At 43.3% G+C, this 18,248-nt stretch overlaps 1 protein-coding gene across 9 annotated transcripts in view; it reads right to left on the bottom strand.

Moving 5' to 3' along the window:
- Positions 1-1,707: 1,707 nt before the first annotated feature.
- The window catches only part of KMT2E (lysine methyltransferase 2E (inactive)), a 56,948-nt gene continuing 40,407 nt past the window's right edge, over positions 1,708-18,248 (bottom strand). For all 9 annotated transcript variants that reach the window (XM_087722295.1, XM_087722300.1, XM_087722299.1 and 6 more), the window contains 11 exons: positions 17,321-17,485; positions 16,405-16,713; positions 14,704-14,958; positions 14,246-14,387; positions 12,543-12,796; positions 11,727-11,783; positions 10,247-10,819; positions 8,632-8,924; positions 5,344-5,432; positions 4,771-4,862; positions 1,708-4,044 (listed from right to left, as the gene is read on the bottom strand). In XM_087722295.1, coding sequence (XP_087578421.1) covers positions 2,542-4,044; positions 4,771-4,862; positions 5,344-5,432; positions 8,632-8,924; positions 10,247-10,819; positions 11,727-11,783; positions 12,543-12,796; positions 14,246-14,387; positions 14,704-14,958; positions 16,405-16,713; positions 17,321-17,485 — 3,732 coding nt within the window. In that variant the 3' untranslated portion in view covers positions 1,708-2,541. The remainder of the gene's footprint in view (positions 4,045-4,770; positions 4,863-5,343; positions 5,433-8,631; positions 8,925-10,246; positions 10,820-11,726; positions 11,784-12,542; positions 12,797-14,245; positions 14,388-14,703; positions 14,959-16,404; positions 16,714-17,320; positions 17,486-18,248) is intronic.

Genomic DNA, 18,248 nt, shown 5'->3' with positions numbered 1-18,248 from the left:
AAACGTCGGCAAGAAAACCAACCTAGTTTGGAGAGCGCAAAAGGACCTCAACGCCTTGCGGCCGCTGTCCGCTGGTTAACAGCCTCGCAAGGAACCTAATCAATGGGAGGAGTCATCTCATCATGCTTTGCCCCAACTGGCTTACGGCAATATGCAAATCCTCGATTCAGGAAGGGGACAGGATTCCTGGATGGTTGTTTTCCCTGCCCTTCACTGAAAATTTTCCCAGGGGTAGGTAATTTTTTGGGGGGGGGGGGTAATGTGACGGGGGGGATGCGGAATACGATTATGGAAGAGTTGCGTTGGTTTGCGTAGCTTGTCCCCAATGATTATTTGCATACTGTATTCTATTTATGTACTATATAAAAAGGAGGTGATTTTACATCTGGCTCGAGACCGTGTTCATTTCCATGGGAAGTCGCTGCTTGATCTCGATTGGAATTTGGGGCAATAAACCCAGCAAAGATTCCGCCGAGCAAACATTTTCGGTGACCTCAAGGCTTCCCCAGTGGCAGCTTGGTTTATCGGGCTGCTTTCCTGTCTCGGCGAAACCCGTGGGTGTGTACATGGCACCACCACAAGTAACATTAAAGAGAGGCATCTCTGCTGAGTAACCTGCTAAATGGAGGACTTTATTGTGTCCACCTAACGGAGGAAGCAGGTAAGAAGGAATCCTGCTACATGTAGGTAGGAACGAGCAGCTACTTCTCATTTCAGCATATAATATTGTGCTGATGATTGCATACATTTGGAAGGATGGAGACGACTATATTTCAAGAAAACCTAAGTCGTAGTAACTTTACAATTACCCCAGAACATTTGGTGGTTCTCGTCTATTGCCAGTTTTATCAATACAGGTGGTCCTTGACTTACGGCCACAACGGAGCCCAAAAATCCTGCTGCTAAGCGAGACGTGTTAAGTGAGTTCTGCCCCGGTTTACGACCTTTCTTGGCACAGTTAAGCGAATCGCTGCAGTTGAGAAGTTAATCACCCGGTTTGTTAAGCGAATCCGGTTTCCCCATTGACTTTGCTTGTCCGAAGGTCGCAAAAGTGGATCACGTGACCCCAGGACACTGTGAGCATCGTAAATAACAACAAATTGACAAGCAGCTGAATTTTGATCACGTGGATGCCAAAGGTCATAACTGTAACTTTGAACAGTTCCTAAATGAACTGTTGTAAGTCAAGGACTACCTGTAGCATTTAGCATTGAAGAATGCCATTTGATAAATCGCACACTAATAGCTGTAGTAGTTTCTGCTAACTAGCAGGAATAGCATTTTCCTCAAGACAGCACTGTTATGTTGGATACTAGAGTAGCGTAAGAGTAGAGAATAGAATAAACAAGAGTTGGAAGGGACCTTGGAGGTCTTCTAGTCCAACCCCCTAATTAAGCAGGAGACCATATGCCATTTCAGAAAAATAGTTGTCCAATCTCTTCTTAAAAACTTCCAGTATCGGAGCATTCACAGCTTCTGGTGGCAAGTTGTTCCACTAATTAACTGATGTAACTATCAGGAAAAAAATATGGCTGCCAGTTGTTAAATTTCTTCCGAATTTCATCCTGTGGATTAACAGACTAACCGGCTCAGTGATTACAAGCATCCTTTGGGCCGAGGTTCAGTCCGCTGAGGAGCAGCTAAGGCTCCCACAACACCGTTTCAACGTACATTTTCTTAAACCAGCAAATTAGCAAAACGAGAGGGTTTAAAACTGACATAATTGTGATTTATTAACATGAATTAAAATGCCCAACCAGTGCTGCAATGTGACAGTATATTTAAAAAAAAAATTAAAAGTTCATATACTGTACTACTTTCACAAAGATCACACACTTTTGCAAAAGACTTGTATGTACAATACTATATCAAATGAGAAGCATTAAGCAGTTTTACACGCAAAAGGAACAGTATTTACAGCACCTGTCAGAGACATTAGAAACAATCTATACATTAAATTACAATGTCTGAAAAGAAGTATTGAAAATAAAGGAGCCATGTTCACACCAAACTATATAAAAAAAAGAAATCTGTATTGCGCCTTCTACTATATGCACACAAAAACTGTTGACAGATGGGGAAAAAAATCTGTTAGTGCCGTCACTTAGCCGTGTACTACTTCTTTTTTAATTACATATGTATAAAAAGTAAATATAGAAAACATTCACTAAATGAATTTTTAACTGCAACGATAAAATTTAAAAGTTATGCAGCAACAAATCTACTGCCAGAACAAACGGAGCTGGAATGTTCATGTACAAAATAATAATTAAAAAAAAAAACCACCTAAAAGAAACCGGCGGCTTTCGCCGCACGGTTTTAGGGATTTTTTTTTTTCCTTTGAAAAAGCAAAAACTGGAAAGAATACGATGAAAAGCACGCGCGCACTGGTGTTCACTTTTATACAAAGTATAATGTACAAGCTTTAAAAAGTACCTTGAACAGGTACATATGAAATATACAGATTTTTACAGAACATTTTTAAAATGTTTAGAAGCGAGGAGGAAGGGAAGGGGGGGGGAGTTGAGGGGGACTCCATTTTTAATGCCACCCGGAACCATGATAATTGTTTTGAAACGTCGGCGGCACCTGTGCTCTGTGAATAGGTATTTGCCCGGGCAACGGAGATGCCTGCTGAGGTCCTTGTACGCCATGCGGAAGGGACACAGAGCCAGGATGAGGGCAGAACCCGGACGCCGTAGGGGTGGCAATACTGGTTGGTCCTTGGGGCTGGAGGTGTGAACCCTGGCCGGGGAGCGGACAGTGCGGCCCTGTTCCAGTTGGCTGATGCTGAGGTCCGGTTCCCAAAGGGGGATGATGCGGCGGCTGTGATGGGTAAGTTGACACTGTTGAATGAGCGCTTGAAGGAAAAGGGGAGGGGCCTTGGTGAGATGGGTGATGTAGTCCTTGGGCCGGTGCCGTGTGATGACTGGAGCTTAATACATTGGAAGGTGGTGGTGGGGGCGGCGGAGGCGGGGCCGAGTTGACTACGTGCTGGTGTTGTGCTTGCAAACCTTGATGGGCTGTGGTGGGATGAGCAGGGAGGTGATGAGGGAGGGGGGCCGGAGGAGGCGGCGGTGGCGGAGGCAGGTGTTGACTGGCAGCTTGAGAATGGATGTGGGAACCGGCGGCCACGGCATGCACGGGACTCACCCCGTGGGCTACGGCGTGCTGCGGGTTTTGCTGCTGCACGAGGTGTGGTCCGGGAGCGGCGGGAGGGGGTGGAGGCGGGGGCGCCCCCACCACAGAGCTCTGATGATGAATACTGGCCGTCGGAGATGGCAGGAAGTGTCCACTGTTGACAAGGTGGCCCGAAACGGGCTGCTGACAGGCGGTGCCGGCGAGGGCTTGGTTTGGTCCAGAGGGAAAGACGTTTGGTTGGGACGGGATGCTTTTGATCGGATTGTAATTTTGAAAGTTTCCTGAGGGGGGTTGCTGGTTTTGATAATAAGTGGAGGAAGGTGGCGGAGGGGGAGGGGGAGGCGGGGCGGCAGCGTTCAGAGTCTGTTGATGAAACTGACTGTAAGAGACCGAAGAGGTTGGGGGAAATAACGTCCCGGTGTTCGGCTGCTGGGCGCTAGGCTGGAGAGTTTGGGTGGCGGCGTAAAACCCCCGGTGAGAGTCTCTCTGAGGCGTCCCCACCTGAGGAGACGGCGGGTGGTGAGGTCGGTATGGTGATCCTAATGGTTGGGAAGGAGGCTTTGGCGACAGGTAGCCATGCTGAGCCGGAGTGAGGGGGGTGGAGGGCTTGGGAGGGTTTTCTACGTGGGGTGAAGTGGGGCAAGGGGGTTTCGGCGGTGCCGGAGGCGGCTTCTGGGAGAGCGGGTCAGCCGTGCTGCTGCGCAGGAGGGGCTGGGATGGGGGAGGTGGTTTCGAAAGTGCTTCGGCGTTGTTGGACAGCAGTTTCTGTTGCTGGTCTGGTTTGGGGTGAGTTGTGTTGTCAGCCCCAGGAGTGTCTCCTGCACTCTCCCACTGGGAATCCTGCTTCGTGGGCGTTTTTCCAAGTGACTGAACAGGAACGACAGGATTTGGTGAAGAAGAAATCTGTATGGAGAGAAAGAAGCGTAAGTGCCCGTCGGTTATCTAAAACAGGGGTCTCCAACCTTGGCAAAGCTGGCTGACGAATTCTGGGAGTTGAAGTCCACAGGTCTTAAAAGTTGCCAAGGTTTGAGACCCCTGGTCTAAAACACACTCATGTCCGATGACAATTGGTGTCTACATCTTTTTTTGAAAAACTTTTTGAACCTCATGAAAAGAAAGAAACAATATCTCTGTTCTGTGAACTATACATAAATAATCAAAACTTCTGGAAAAAAAAGTCATAGCTTTAACTAACATTTAAAGAACTCGTTTAAAACTTGTCGACTCTTTCATTTTGCAGCCCAAAAATGTCACGTCTCTTGGTGAATGAGCAAGGTATATTTATATTAAGGTAGCTACCTAATTCTTTAAAAAAAAAAAAACAATTAAGGTAATATTTAATTGGTATTAATAGATCACTTCAATACATGGCATTAATAGGATAATGGCTTCAATGTCATTTCAACAACTAAACATTTTTGAAATCTTACTTAGAAACAAAGCAGGCACATTCTGTAGTATTTGAAATACAGGGAGTCCTCGACTTCCGACCACCATTGGGCCCAAATTTATGATGGTGAGACATTTGTCAAATGACCATTCAGCAGAAGCAGAGTAATAAAATCCGATCTCTCTCTCTCTCCCCCTCCCTCCCTCCACCCGGAAACTCGATCATGTGTGAAAGGGTACCTTGCTTGGTTTTAGAGGACTCTTGCAGGTCTTCAGAGGAGTATCTGGGGATGGGCATTCACTTGTTGGCTCTGGATTTTCAGGATCAGTTTCTGTAACAAACGAGAGTCTATAAATAGAAAGATTGCTGGATCTGGACACTGTTAAGAAATTTGGGGGGGTGGGGGGCAGGGAGGAAGGGACAGATTGAACTTTTATTTATGCATCACACCATTGTCCTAACATCCATTAATAGTGTGTGCGGTGAACAGTTGCCACTAATCAAAACAGATCACCAGAAATAATAGCACTACTCGCAACAGCACTGAAGACTTATATACCGTTTCATGGTGCCTCACAGCCCTCTCTAAGCTGTTTACAGAGTCAGCACACGGCCCCCCAATAATTGGAGTCCTCCTTTTACCGACCTCGGAAGGACGGAAGGCGGAGCCAACCTTGAGCCGGTCAGGATCGAACTGCTGGCAGAATTAGCTTGCAATACTGCATTCTAAGCACTGCGCCACCAGGGCTCAGCAACAAAGAGCTGCTCTAAAAGACGGGAGTGTGATCAGAAGCAACGAAGTGATATTTTACCAGAATCCTTGTCTTTCCGATGATCACTAAGAAGCAACGCTCGCTGATAACTTCGCTCTCTCACTTGCTCCACTGATGTCGAAGAGGTCCTTTAAAAGAAAAACAAAATTCTAATTTGTAATTTGCTTCTTAACAACAAATATGAAAGGCAACTTTAATTCAGCTCCCTTGCTACCTTGACTGGGTGTGAAGGTGCTTCAAAACATTTTGGTGGCTTATAGTTTAGTGTTCGTAGAATATTTATATTCTACAAGGATTAAAATGCAAAGGCAGGGAAATATTTTACAAGGTCTTTGGTTTCTGGAGATTCTGCTGGGTGCGTCCTCGTGGGAAAAACAGTGGGATGCAAAGGAAGTCATGAGAGGAATGGTGGGTGAACCCCACAGCAATTCACATGGCACAGGATCCAGATAAACTCATGTGGAGTCCTCAGTGTAAGAATTATATAATGGCTCAGGGACTGAACGAAACAGCCACCTGGATTTAAGAAAAAAATATACTGGTGAAATCTGTAGCACGGCACATATTAGCCCCAAGTAAGAAAGTAGGCAGGTAAGTCCAGCAAGGACTCGATTAAAGGAAGATTGAGAGTGATGCGGTGATCCTATTTCTCTCTCTGCCCCCAACTCCAAGCGGTGGCCTACCATCAGGCTGTGGCCATTTGGAACCGGGCTGCGGAAGCAGCTCCACTTACATAAGCAGCGGGTGAGAGCACCGCTCACACACAACCATTCCTTCTCCCTCCCCCCTGCCAGGCAGCAAATTCGGAAAGGTTGGAGGCTACTTTCCTAGAGAGCCCCAAGGGGGGGCAATTGGATGTACTGCTGACCAGCTTGGTGGCGCTGTTTGCTGATCACGAGAGCAGTTGCTTTCCTTCCCCTTTCTCTGGGAACCATCAGACGGTGCCTTTCCCCCTGGCCTGTGCCAAGGGAAGGCTGGCACGCAGGGGCTGGCCGAAGAGAGCCCCCGGGCCAAAACAGAGGTCTTGCTGCAACCAGCTACTCAAACAAAGGCAGGATGAGTTGTGCAGGATGGAATATCCTGAGGAATTGGCTAAGAGGATAACTGAAACTTGACTTGGGTGTTACACCATCTGCCTATGGTGGAAATAACCAGCAACCTTAATAGCAGGGAAGGACATCTTGGAGCAACAAGGAGGTTTATTATTTTTTTAAATGCTGGCTTCTTACACACGAAGACGTTTCAACCCAGCTTTCTCGGCCTCGTCTGTCGCCGTTTTTAAATTCTTTTTAGGTTTTTGTTTTTATATGCGTTTAGCTTTTCTGTATGTAATTTATTTTTTACTTTTATGTTACCTTTTATGCTTTTGTAATTCTTTGCCTCCCGCCCTCCCTGAGCTGGTATTTGCCATAATAAAGGTTGGATTTAACTTGACTTGATCAATCCCAACCAGCCGGCAAACAACTCAATTTTTTTTTTTTAAAGTGGGAGAAGCTTTTCCAGTGCAAGCAGTGACTGGTGTGAGAATTAAGCCTGGAGCTCCCTGGTTCCAGAGCAGAGTTACACAGATTCAACTACTGCCCAGTTTTTAAAGCCACGATGTGTACAGCAAAGTGTTCACTGAAACATTGCAAGAAGGGAGAAACGGGTCTGAACCACCAGTGATTAAGACAACTGACACTACTGAAAAATAAGTGACCTCAGAAAAGTATTAAGATTTGAGTTGTTTCTTGCACTCAGAATAAGTTCACCAATCATCTGACACATACAAAAACCGCTCTTGCCCTATTCAGCCTAAATTCCGCTAGATTGCAGAGGTAAAACAGACCTGAGAGTCAATTACAGGGGCGTCAAACTTCCTTGTGGGCTGCATGAAGGTTGTGTTTTACCTGGGAGGTGGGAGGGTAGCCATGGCCAGCTCAACGTAATTCATGTTGGGAGGCACCTGTGGTGGCCAAATGCTAAGACAGGTCTTCCCTCAGACCCTCACTCTCAAAATAATCTCCCCTCCTTCATTCTGCTTTCTCCTTCCTTCCTCCTTTCCCTTATTTTTCTTTCCATATTCTCTTCCCACCTTCCATTCTTTTGTCTTTCCCCTTTCCTTCTCTCTTTTCCCATCCCTCCTTGCATGCTCAAATGAAAAAGGGGGAAACATTGCTCCTTGTGATTTGTTTTTAGTTTGCTTTGCTAGCCCTCTGCCAGTGAAAACAGGGCCCAGGGGCGCTCAGGGGGGGGGGGGGCGCATGCGGACCCCCAGACCCCGTTTTCACTGGCCGAGGCACCATGGGCCAGTCCTTTGCTGTTTCCAGGGAGGCCCCGTGGGCCAGGTCTAAGCACCTATCTGGCCCGCGGGCGGTGAGTTTGACACCCCTTATCTATTAACATCCAAAAGATTCATAAGTCTGTTCAGTTTATATGCGGACTAATTTTACTTTGACATTTCTCAAAGCGATTTACAGGTAGTCCTCGGCTTACAACATTCAGTGACCGTTCAAAGTTACAACGGCACTGAAAAAAATTGACCCATGACCGCTTTTCAGTTACGACCTTTGCAGCCTTTCTATGATCGCGATCTCAAAATTCAGCCGCTTGGCAACTGATTTCTATTTGTGACCGTTGCTGCTTCCCCGTGGTCATGTGATCAAAATTTGGATGCTTGGCAACTGACTCACATATATGACGATTGCAGTGTCCTGGGGCCATTGTGACCTACCGACTAGCAAAGTCAACGGGGGAAGCTAGATTCACTTAACAACCGTGTGGCTCACATTGTCCCGGAGGGAACTCATGGGCGTGAGGCAGACCGGCAAGCTAAGCTGAAGCCCGAAGGCAGTTTTGAATCTCCCGTTCAAATAGAGCAGGAAAGGGGGGAAAAGGAAAATATATTCAAATCAATTTTATTAATTTTGAAAAATGCCAATGAAGGTAATTGAGAGCAAATCTAAAGAGGAGAGAGCAATTCTCACAGGTAGTCCAGGCTGGACTGAGTCTAAACTGGGAGGAGTCACCAGGGCTCGATGACATCACAAGTGTAGACTCAGTCCAATTGGTTACTGGCTGCTGTCTCCACGCTGTCATAGGAGAATGGGGCAAAACTCACTGAACCAATGTTTCACTTAATTAACGGAAATTTTGGGCTCAATAGTGGTCATAAGTCAAGGACGAGCTGTATTCTCAATCAACCAAAGCAAAGAGCACATTGGGAAACCAGCTTCCGGCACCGCTTGAAGGTTTAGCTACTACTGGCAGGATTTTGGTTTGGCTACTACTGATCGTATTTTGCAACACCGAGAGAGCTCTCCGTGGTGACTTTGCCAAAGGACTTACCACTGGCCCTCCGGATCGCTCTTTTCCCCCGACGCCTCCTTTACGGAAGCAGAGTTTTCGGCCTCTTCTGACATGGCACTGTGCTCCGTGGCTGGCAAAGAGACGGGGAGGCTGGCAGTGGGCTCCCGCTCCGGCTGCTCCCCATTTTCGCCGCTGTTGTAGCCATCGGTAGCAGCGCTGCTGTTTCCTCCCCCGGCCGCGTGAGGCGACATGCTCAAGAGAGAAAAGTTTTCTGCTTTAGAGCCGCTTTTTCGGGCTTCTCGCTGCCTCTTGCGGTATTCCAGAAGTGACACCTAGGAAAGAAGCAAAAAGGAAAATGTGATAAAGCCCCAAAAGGCTCTTGTGCGCTGTAATGGCGGCACGATTTTGAAAAGAGGGTAAAAATGATCTCTCTGTCAGTTTTTGTCACAATCATCATAGAGCTTATTTTATTTTGTCTTCTTTGACCGTCCGAATAACAGGCCGATTCATTGTCCCAAAGGGGCTTTTTCAAAAGGCAACTGGACTTGGTTTTTCCTTGAAGAGGTTTCGCTTCTCCAAGAAGCTTCCTCAGTTCTGAAGAAGGACTGAAGGAAAAACGAAGCCTGGCTGCGTTTTGAAAAAGCAGTTTGGGGACAACTATGACCTGGATGACCGAGAATCTCCATAGATATGCCAACGAATTCATTGTAGTATTCTAAAAGCACCAAGCCTCACAAATTAATTTAAAAATATTTCACACATTGGCATTGGCTTGCTTTTCTACTAATGTACAAATTTCTGCTTATGAAGCACCGACAGGTAGTCCTCAACCTATGACCAGTTGCTTAACGACTGTTCGACATTACAACAGACTTCAAAAAAGTCACTTGCAATCCATCTTCAAATTGACATGAACCCCATGTCACATCACTGCATCCCTAATCACGTTATGGACATTTCCCTTCACAAGTTTACTTCAGACTAAGCTGCTCCAGTGCTGTAGATGATCAGCTTCCAACCTCCAACTACAGGTAGTCCTCGACTTACAACGATTAGTTTATAGTGACCGTTCAAAGTTACAACGGCACTGAAAAAAGTGACCCAAGACCGTTTTTCACTTACGACCACTGAGGCATCCTCAGGGCCACGTGATCAAAATTCAGACAGCTAGTAACTGTCTCATATTTATGACGGTTGCAGTGTCCTGGGGTCATGTGATCCACTTTTGCGACCTTCTGACAAGCAAAGTCAACAGGGAAGCCAAATTCCCTTGGCAACCATGTGACTAACTGTGGCAAGGAGGGTTGTAAAACGGGGCAAAACTCACTTAACAAATGTCTCGCTTAGCAACAGAAACTTTGGGCTCAATTGTGGTTATAAGTCGAGGAGGACTTACCTGTATACCTTCATTTTATATTTATCTACTCCTGTGGCTTTGGAGAAGCATAAAAAGGCACAATTGAAGTCTACAGAAATATTTGCCTCCGATAGTGAAAATTAAACTTGCTAGTCCATAAATTGATTCAGTTTCCCAGTGGGCACCTACACTAAAGCCTTTGAAAAATCGTTAAGAATATAAATTTATGGACAAGAAGGAAATGCCTTCCTAGTGTTGTCTTGCGCCTTAAGTTAAAACTTCCACTTGAGTTGGTACCTTTTTCTTTTGGGGAGGATTCTGGGGTGTGCAATTGCCATCCATCATGTTGTCACTGTTGGCCGTCCTTCCAAAACTAGTGGCGAGTCCCTCTTCAGAAGTACAAAACACGGGCGTTTCCACAAACATGCCCCGAGCATCGTCTGGAATCAGGCACTTTGACTCATTGATTCGGAACCCGCCACCGACTTCTAACTGGTGCGAAGGAGTTAAGTCTCTCAAATTAGAATTCATGGAGAAATTGACACCTGTCCTGTCGGGACTGTTGATCCAGGTTGGATACACTGGTCCCCGCCCGCAGTGAGCCGTTTCCAGTTGGCTGTTTGCATCAGTCCGGTTGTGGCAGGGAGCGTCCAGCGTTTTATGCAGTGCACTTTGCTCGATGACTTCAAGTCCCAGCTGGAGCTCGGCAGAGGGGCTCTCTTTTTCTCCCGAGCACTGCCGGGGGCCATCGGACCTGCTCCTGGGACTGGAGTAGCCAATCGTTTTGATCTCTTGCAGGCATATCTCCGTAAGGCTGGCATTTCTGAACGGATTGAGCGCTAGCATGGAGGAGCAGGAACGTTCGTAACCCTGTCCAAAAAAAGATGGTGGAGGGGACAACTTAGGGGAAATCGTGTAAAAACCATTTGCCTAAATAAAAGGTCTCTTCGTGGTAACTATTCCGCTAGTTGCTTTTAATGTAGAGTTTCATTTTTTCTGGATTCGCTTTTAAAGCGAACTTGTAGATCTATTCAATGGAGATTTATAAAATATGTGAGGTTTTTCCCATAAGGTTATAGGTGTGTTACTATAAACACTCCCAGGTTTTTATTTCTCTTCATCCTTTCCTATCATGCAATTTTTATTTTTAATATTCTAACTTGTAGCTCTATTCAATAAAGATCTAGAAAATGTGGGAGTTTTTCCTTAAGGGTACAGGTGTGTTCGTATAGACACTCCTATGTTTTTATTTCTCTTTGTTCTTTCACGTTATTCTATTTTTCATATTCCCGTTGTTCTCTTTTTAAACTGCTTTTCTGAAACAATCTTTGAATCATAGCTGGGGACTATAAACATTCCGAAGAACTGAAAAGTTCTGGAAGAATAGCGAAAGTTAGTTATTCCAATTAATTGTATTGAGATTAATTGAACCTGAGATGGAAGACACCAGATGGATTCTTTATGAATTACATTGAAAGGCAAGAGTGTCTAAACACTTTGCCATATCTAGATTGCATATCTGTTATTTTATTTTTAGTATATTAAACTTTATGTACATTCCATCAACTTTTTTCTTTTAAAAGAAAATCCTATTTACATTGTGAAAGTAGGAAGTTAGACCCTAGGAACTATTAATGATTCATCAGGATTTCACATATCTTTTCTTATCTCTTATGATTTACTGTCTGCAAATGTGTATTCCTACATTCTAAGAATTTACAGTGTAGAATAAGGATTTACAAAGCAGACCAAAAAAAAACGCCCCACACAAACTTACCTCTTGGTTAAATGTTCGCCTCTTCACTTCTGGAGAACTGTCAGGTGAAGAAATATTCTGCAGTTAAAAAAAAAAAAAGGAATGTTTAAAAACTGCAGAACCAAATCATTCCGATGATTTTTGAAAATAAGGAACGAAATAATTTCTCTTCAATTGTGTAAAGCTACCTATTATTCAGTTAAGGGTTGACTGCATTGCAGGAGCTGACCGAGTATGAAACCTAAAAACAGGACATGGGGCCATGATCCACTCTTCCTCTTTAGGAACATTTTTCATAGGCTTCTAAAGGTAACAGTATTGCAAGTAATCCTGGACTTATGACTACAACTGAGGCCTAAATTTATGTCGCTATGTGAGGCATTGGCTAAGTGAGTTTTGCTCCATTTGACGACTTTTCTGTTTAATGACCACAGTTAAGTGAATCGCTGCAGTTGGTAAGTTAGTAACCCTGATTGTGAAGTCGTCGTGAATCTAGCTTCCCCATTGACTTTGCTTGTCACAAAAGGGATGAGATGACTTTGGGACACAGCAAAGGCTCATAAATATGAACCAGTTGCCAAGTGGCTGAATTTTGATCACATGATCGTGGGCATGCTGCAAAGGGCATAACTATGAAAATTTTTCGTAAGCCAGATTTTACAACAGTGCAGTGTTGCAACTTTGAACAGCCACTAAGTGAATTGCTGTAAGTTGAGGAATACCTGCATAGCTTTATCCTTCACGAACAGAAGTGGTTTTTTTTTTTATTATTCTGAAGCAATTAAGCAGTTGCTTTATACCTAACAAGGTAAAGCCACGGAGTAGCCAAAGGCTCACCTCAAAGTGCACTGGGTTTCCATGGACACATGGAATCACCGAAGTAACAGATGAATAAATAGGTTTGTAACCATTCCTACAGGTGTCATCTTCCGTTTTTATTCTGGGAGGCGTGGCCAGCAACAAGGGGTCCGAGGCAGAGAGATCAGGGTGGGTGGGCGTGGCATATGGAGAAGGAGTGGGCGTCGACGTTTCTGAGTAGGTGGAGTCCTGCAGCTGGTACTGTCTTCGCTTTTTGAGTGGCGTTGTCAGATCTGTAGGTAACAATGGGGGGAAAAAGCAGGAGACCAATTAAGTCATTTTTCTTGGTCGTACGGATAGTGTAGCGGGTTTCAAACAATGTGTATTTAGAACAGGTTCATGAACTCGTCACTGGCTGCAAAATGAACTATCGTTTTAAAGAAATAAACACTTGTGGATGATTTAAACATTTGCTCCATGATTTAAAACTAACGTGTGGTAAGAACTTTACCTAAGAAGACAACGACTTAGGTGGTTTGGACACGTTTGCCGTATGGACAATAGCCGATTACCTTACCGATCGATTAACTCGCTGCGACCGGATGGGTGGAAAATCGCACGAAATGCCCCAAAGAACACGTGGATATCCCAAGTGGCTCACGATCTTCAACCACTCCATTTTTCAATAACCGATGCCCAACAAGCCGCCCTAAATCGGAATCAATGGCGTGCTGTAATCCGTGACGTCCTGCCCCTGGCCTTCACAATGCAACGGTCACTGCCTTATGGACGTTGACATTTACGAAGATTAAGTCCTAAGTCCAGTGTGGTAAGAGGATTTCCCTTCTTTCAGGAGTTGAAACTGAATATATATGAAAAAAACTTCCCACACAAACTTTATCTATCATCTATCTATCATCTATCTATCTATCTATCTATCTATCTATCTATCTATCTATCTATCTATCTATCTATCTATCTATCTATCTATCTATCTATCTATCTATCTATCTAATCTTATCTATCTATCATCTATCTCTATATATCCTGACCGGCTCAAGGTTGACTCAACCTTCCGTCCTTCCAAGGTCAGTAAAATGAGGACCCAGATTGTTGGGAGCAATATGTTGACTCTGTAAACCGCTTAGAGAGGGCTGTGAAGCGGCATATAAGTCTAAGTGCTATTCCTATATACATATATAGACACACACACACACACACCAAAAGGAGGGGAACCTTCCTCTGTCAGTACTTGAGCCATAGTCCTCTACTTACAGTAGTTTATTTAGTGATCATTTGATGTTACAACAGCACTGAAAAAAGTGACTTATGACCGTTTTTCACACTTGCAACCACTGTAGCATCCCCATGGTTACGTAATTAAAATTGGGACGCTTGGCAACTGGTTGACATTTATAACGGTTGCAGTGTCCCGGGGTCATGTGATCTGACAAGCAAAGTCAATAGGGAAGCTAGATTCACTAAATTACTGTGTTACTAAATTAACCACCGCAGTGATTCATATAACAACTGTAGCAAGAAAAGTTGTAAAATGGGGCAAAATTCACCCAACAACTGTCTTGCTTTAGCAACAGACATTTTGGGCTCATTTTGGGTTCCTAAGTCGAGGACAACCTGTTCAAAGGGTACTTGAGAAAGAGGCTCCCAACTGGTGGTCTGGAAACCATAAGCCACACCAGCCCTGAACATGGGATAAGGGTGAAATACATCACTAACGTCACCTGTCAAACAACAGCTGTCGGTCAGTAACAAGGGGCTTCTACTTTCACCGTTGACTGCAGGACTTCTGGATCTTTCGTGGGGCGAGGAGATGAAAAACCCAACAACCGAGTTTTCTTCTTCCATCGCTTGCTTTAACCAACGCTGCGAAACGGAAGATGACGATGTGAAAAAAACACTTCAAAGCTCACCTCACACAAAAGTTGTTTTTAAGATACTGTCATTATTAAGACAAAACATAATCTGTAGCTCAAAACTAGGGAACAGAATTAATATAATCAGCTTGGCAAAATAACAAAAGGTCTTCTTCGCCCAATGGTGGAATGACAACTGATTCGGTGCTGCTACCGAAAAGCAATTTTATCGGGAATCCCTTGCCACTTCCTAATCCAGAAAACTGACTTATCACGTTTTTTTTTTTAAAATGTTCTATATAGCCCTAGGCTAGCAGGTATGTTACCTTCTTACAGGAACCCAGAATGCTTTCCATCGGTTCTTTTCTCCGCCGTTTTTCAGAAAGGAAGGGCGATGTAAAACGGATATAGTGCTTCGGAGTCGTATATACATGCGGGCTGAACGTGAGGCCTGGTAAAGAATTCAGCTGGGTCGCCAAGACCTCTGGGTCGGTGGTTATGCGCAGAGGCTTTTCGGAGATGTTTTCCACTGGCTTTCCCGGCTTCTCGTTCTTCTCACTTAACCACTCGCTCACCAAGTGCTATAACAGAAAAATCAGTAGAGCATTTACTCTGGTGTTCCGGTCAACATAAAGAGAGAGAGAGAGTGAAAAGACATACAGCTACAGCGGTGCTGAAAAAAGCGATTAATATTTTTTCACACTTAAGACTATTGTAGTGTCCCCAGGGTCAAGCGATCACTGCCTCATATTTATGACGGTTGCAGAGTCCCATGATTCTCTTTTGCGACCTTCTGACAAGCAAAGGTCTTCTCAGACCTTTGGGGAAACCCGATTCACTTAACAACCACCTTGGTTCATTGTGGCAAAAAAGATAGCAAAATGGGGCAAGACTCACTAATGGTCTCGCTTAGCAACAACAAAGGTCAAATTCAAAAGCAAAAATAAAATAAAATACTGGACTAAAATACATACGTGGATAGAAAGAATGATAAAAGCAACACACAGATTTGAAACCAGAAATATTTCTGTTGGGTATATTACCAGAACAGTATAATAAAGGGAATACATACATAATTTTACATGTATTAATAGCAGCAAGAATTGTTTGCACAACAATGGAAAAATGAAGAGATGCCGACAGAGGAAAGTGTTATAAAAGAAATATTACAATATTATCAATATTACTGAGATGAATAGATTAACATTGAAAAGAAAAATAACAGAATTCTCTTTAACATGGAACTTGCTTTACCAATGGTTAACTAATAGAAACAGAGGTTAGAAACTAAAAAGATTAAAAAGATAATTTAAAAATGTATTTAAAATTGTGCAAGGATAAACTATACAATAATACAATACAACAGCAGAGTTGGAAGGGACCTTGGAGGTCTTCTAGTCCAACCCCCTGCCTAGGCAGGAAACCCTATACCGTTTCAGACAAATGGTTATCCAACATCTTCTTAAAGACTTCCAGTGTTGGGGCATTCACAATTTCTGGAGGCAAGCGGTTCCACTGATTAATTGTTCTCACTGTCAGGAAATTTCTCCTCAGTTCTAAGTTGCTTCTCTCCTTGATTAGTTTCCACCCATTGCTTCTTGTTCTGCCCTCAGGTGCCTTGGAGAATAGCTTGACTCCCTCTTCTTTGTGGCAACCCCTGAGATATTGGAACACTGCTATCATGTCTCCTCTGGTCCTTCTTTTCATTCAACTAGACCTACTCAGTTCCTGCAACCGTTCTTCATATGTTTTAATACAACTAATTGTATTATTACTGTGTGTCTGATATCGATATGCTTCTTATGATTACTATTATTATTGTTGTACTTTTACTTAAAACTAACTGTGCCCAGACAGCACACTGTTCAGATAGATATGGGACTTTTTATGTTTATAAAAAATGCATTAATAAAACATATATTTTAAAAAAAGAAATTTCGAGTTCAAGTCTAGCGGTAAATCAAGGATTTGTAACTGTTATTAGCTACTTCTCATCTCAGACCGAGCAGAAATGAAGTCCCACGTACCTTTTTTGTTTTGGGGTATTTAGTGGGGCATTTATTAAGTGCTGGGGCTTCAGGTTCAGGAACTATTTCAGCCACGGGGGTCTCTGCTTCAGGCTCGGTGGAAATCACGGTGGCTTCAGGTTCGTTGTGCTGTGAAATCACTTCCACGTCAGGAGAGGATGGCTGGATATCCGAACACATGCTAACGGTTCTGTGCCTTCGTCGCTGCTGCCCGATATGCGTTCTATTCCGGGAAAAGCTTTTTCTCTGTTTTGTCCTGTTGACTTTGGCAGGTGTTGGCTTGGTGGCAGTTTCCTCTTTTGCTGGTTCCTGAACATTACACGTAATCCAAAGTTATACACCTGCGATAAACTTTGCGCCTTTCCCCAAATCGGAAAAAAATACACGAAGCATAAAAATATACGTTTGGCAATACTGCTCTTAATTAGGATCATTTTAGTGTTTCCGTGCCTTGGCAGTATTTTTATTTTGTATGTGGTTAAGAAAAAGGGCTATGTTCTACTTCATCTTTCTCTTATGTAAGTACTATTTCCACCGATTATTATGAACGCTAGGACTGCATTCCCGTACAGTTCCAAATCTCAAAATTCACTCTCTTATGCAAATGTTAAGCACTGCAAAAGTTGGTGAACTAGAATGAAGCAACCAGTTTGATGGCCAGATGACAGAGGCTCAGGCCTTCACTGAAGTCACAGAGACTCCTGTGTGACTTGGGTTGGCCACTCGGTCTTAGCCCAGCCCATCTCACTGTATTGTTGCTTAGACAGAGGAGGACACCCAAATGTATTGCCACAAGAAGTGTGGGATAGGAACAGAGCAATGAAGAAATAACACTACTTGACTCTATGTATCAAAAGCATCAAAACAGGTAAGATAATTTCTGGAGATAATCTCTTAATAAAACATAGGTATCTACCTGAACAAACTCCGTTTCGTTGATGATCTGGGTATCCCTGCATTCTGATTTTATTTCGGTTTTAGCTGTACTGATTCTTTCCAAAGCTTGTTCTCTTCTTTTTTCTCTTTTTTCTAACCTGGCGAAAGCTTGAAGGATGGCTTCCATCTTCCGTTCTTCTCTGGTCTGAAGAATTTAATAACACTGATTGATGCTTAAACAATTTATACATTGAAGGACTTAAAATACAAAAAAAAAGTTATTCAAAGTATTCTTGACAGGTCACATTCATAAAATCAATTTGACAGAATCCACATTTTGTTCCCTAGTAATAGTATGGCATTTATATTTTGAAATCGGGGATGGGGACCAGTATGGATTAGTATTAAATGAACAGTTATTTAATTTTAGATTTAAAGTAGTTTTAATAAGAAACATTTTTTCTACATGAATAAATCCATATATTATTTTTAAATGCACTGGTACTTCACAACTACATTATATAAAATATTATAACCTATAAATAGTAAACCTTATCTCCCATCTTCAGAAACGAGGTCAAATTATGCATTTATCAATATCTGAGCAACTTTCTATAGTGCTTTTACAATGACTAGGATTTAAACTTCTTTGAACATTAAAAAAACATCCTCTCCTTTATTTGAGGTATACTATTAGCCCTCTAAGGATCATCATGTCAGATAAATCATTACGTTAAAGTGATCATTTATGGTAATAGTGTTTATTACGGATGTCACAAGCACACAAATTAACTCACCAAACCCCTGCGTTTATGAATCTTATTCTGATTCTTCATTTTTTTCACAGATAAGAAGAAAACTTTAAATAAGCTAGTGCTGAGCTACTGAGATTTTTCAACTAAGGAGGCATGATGGTGGCATGCCTCTGCGAGAGTGACAATAACAATTTCATTGTGGCCAGGGACCAC

Source organism: Thamnophis sirtalis, unplaced genomic scaffold, assembly GCF_051295495.1.
Source record: "Thamnophis sirtalis isolate CommonGarterSnake01/CBP01778 unplaced genomic scaffold, rThaSir2_p1.2 scaffold_9, whole genome shotgun sequence".
Classification (NCBI taxonomy): Eukaryota; Metazoa; Chordata; class Lepidosauria; order Squamata; family Natricidae; genus Thamnophis; species Thamnophis sirtalis.
The sequence above is the reverse complement of the archived record's forward strand: the minus strand, read 5'-3'. Positions and strand labels throughout refer to the sequence as shown.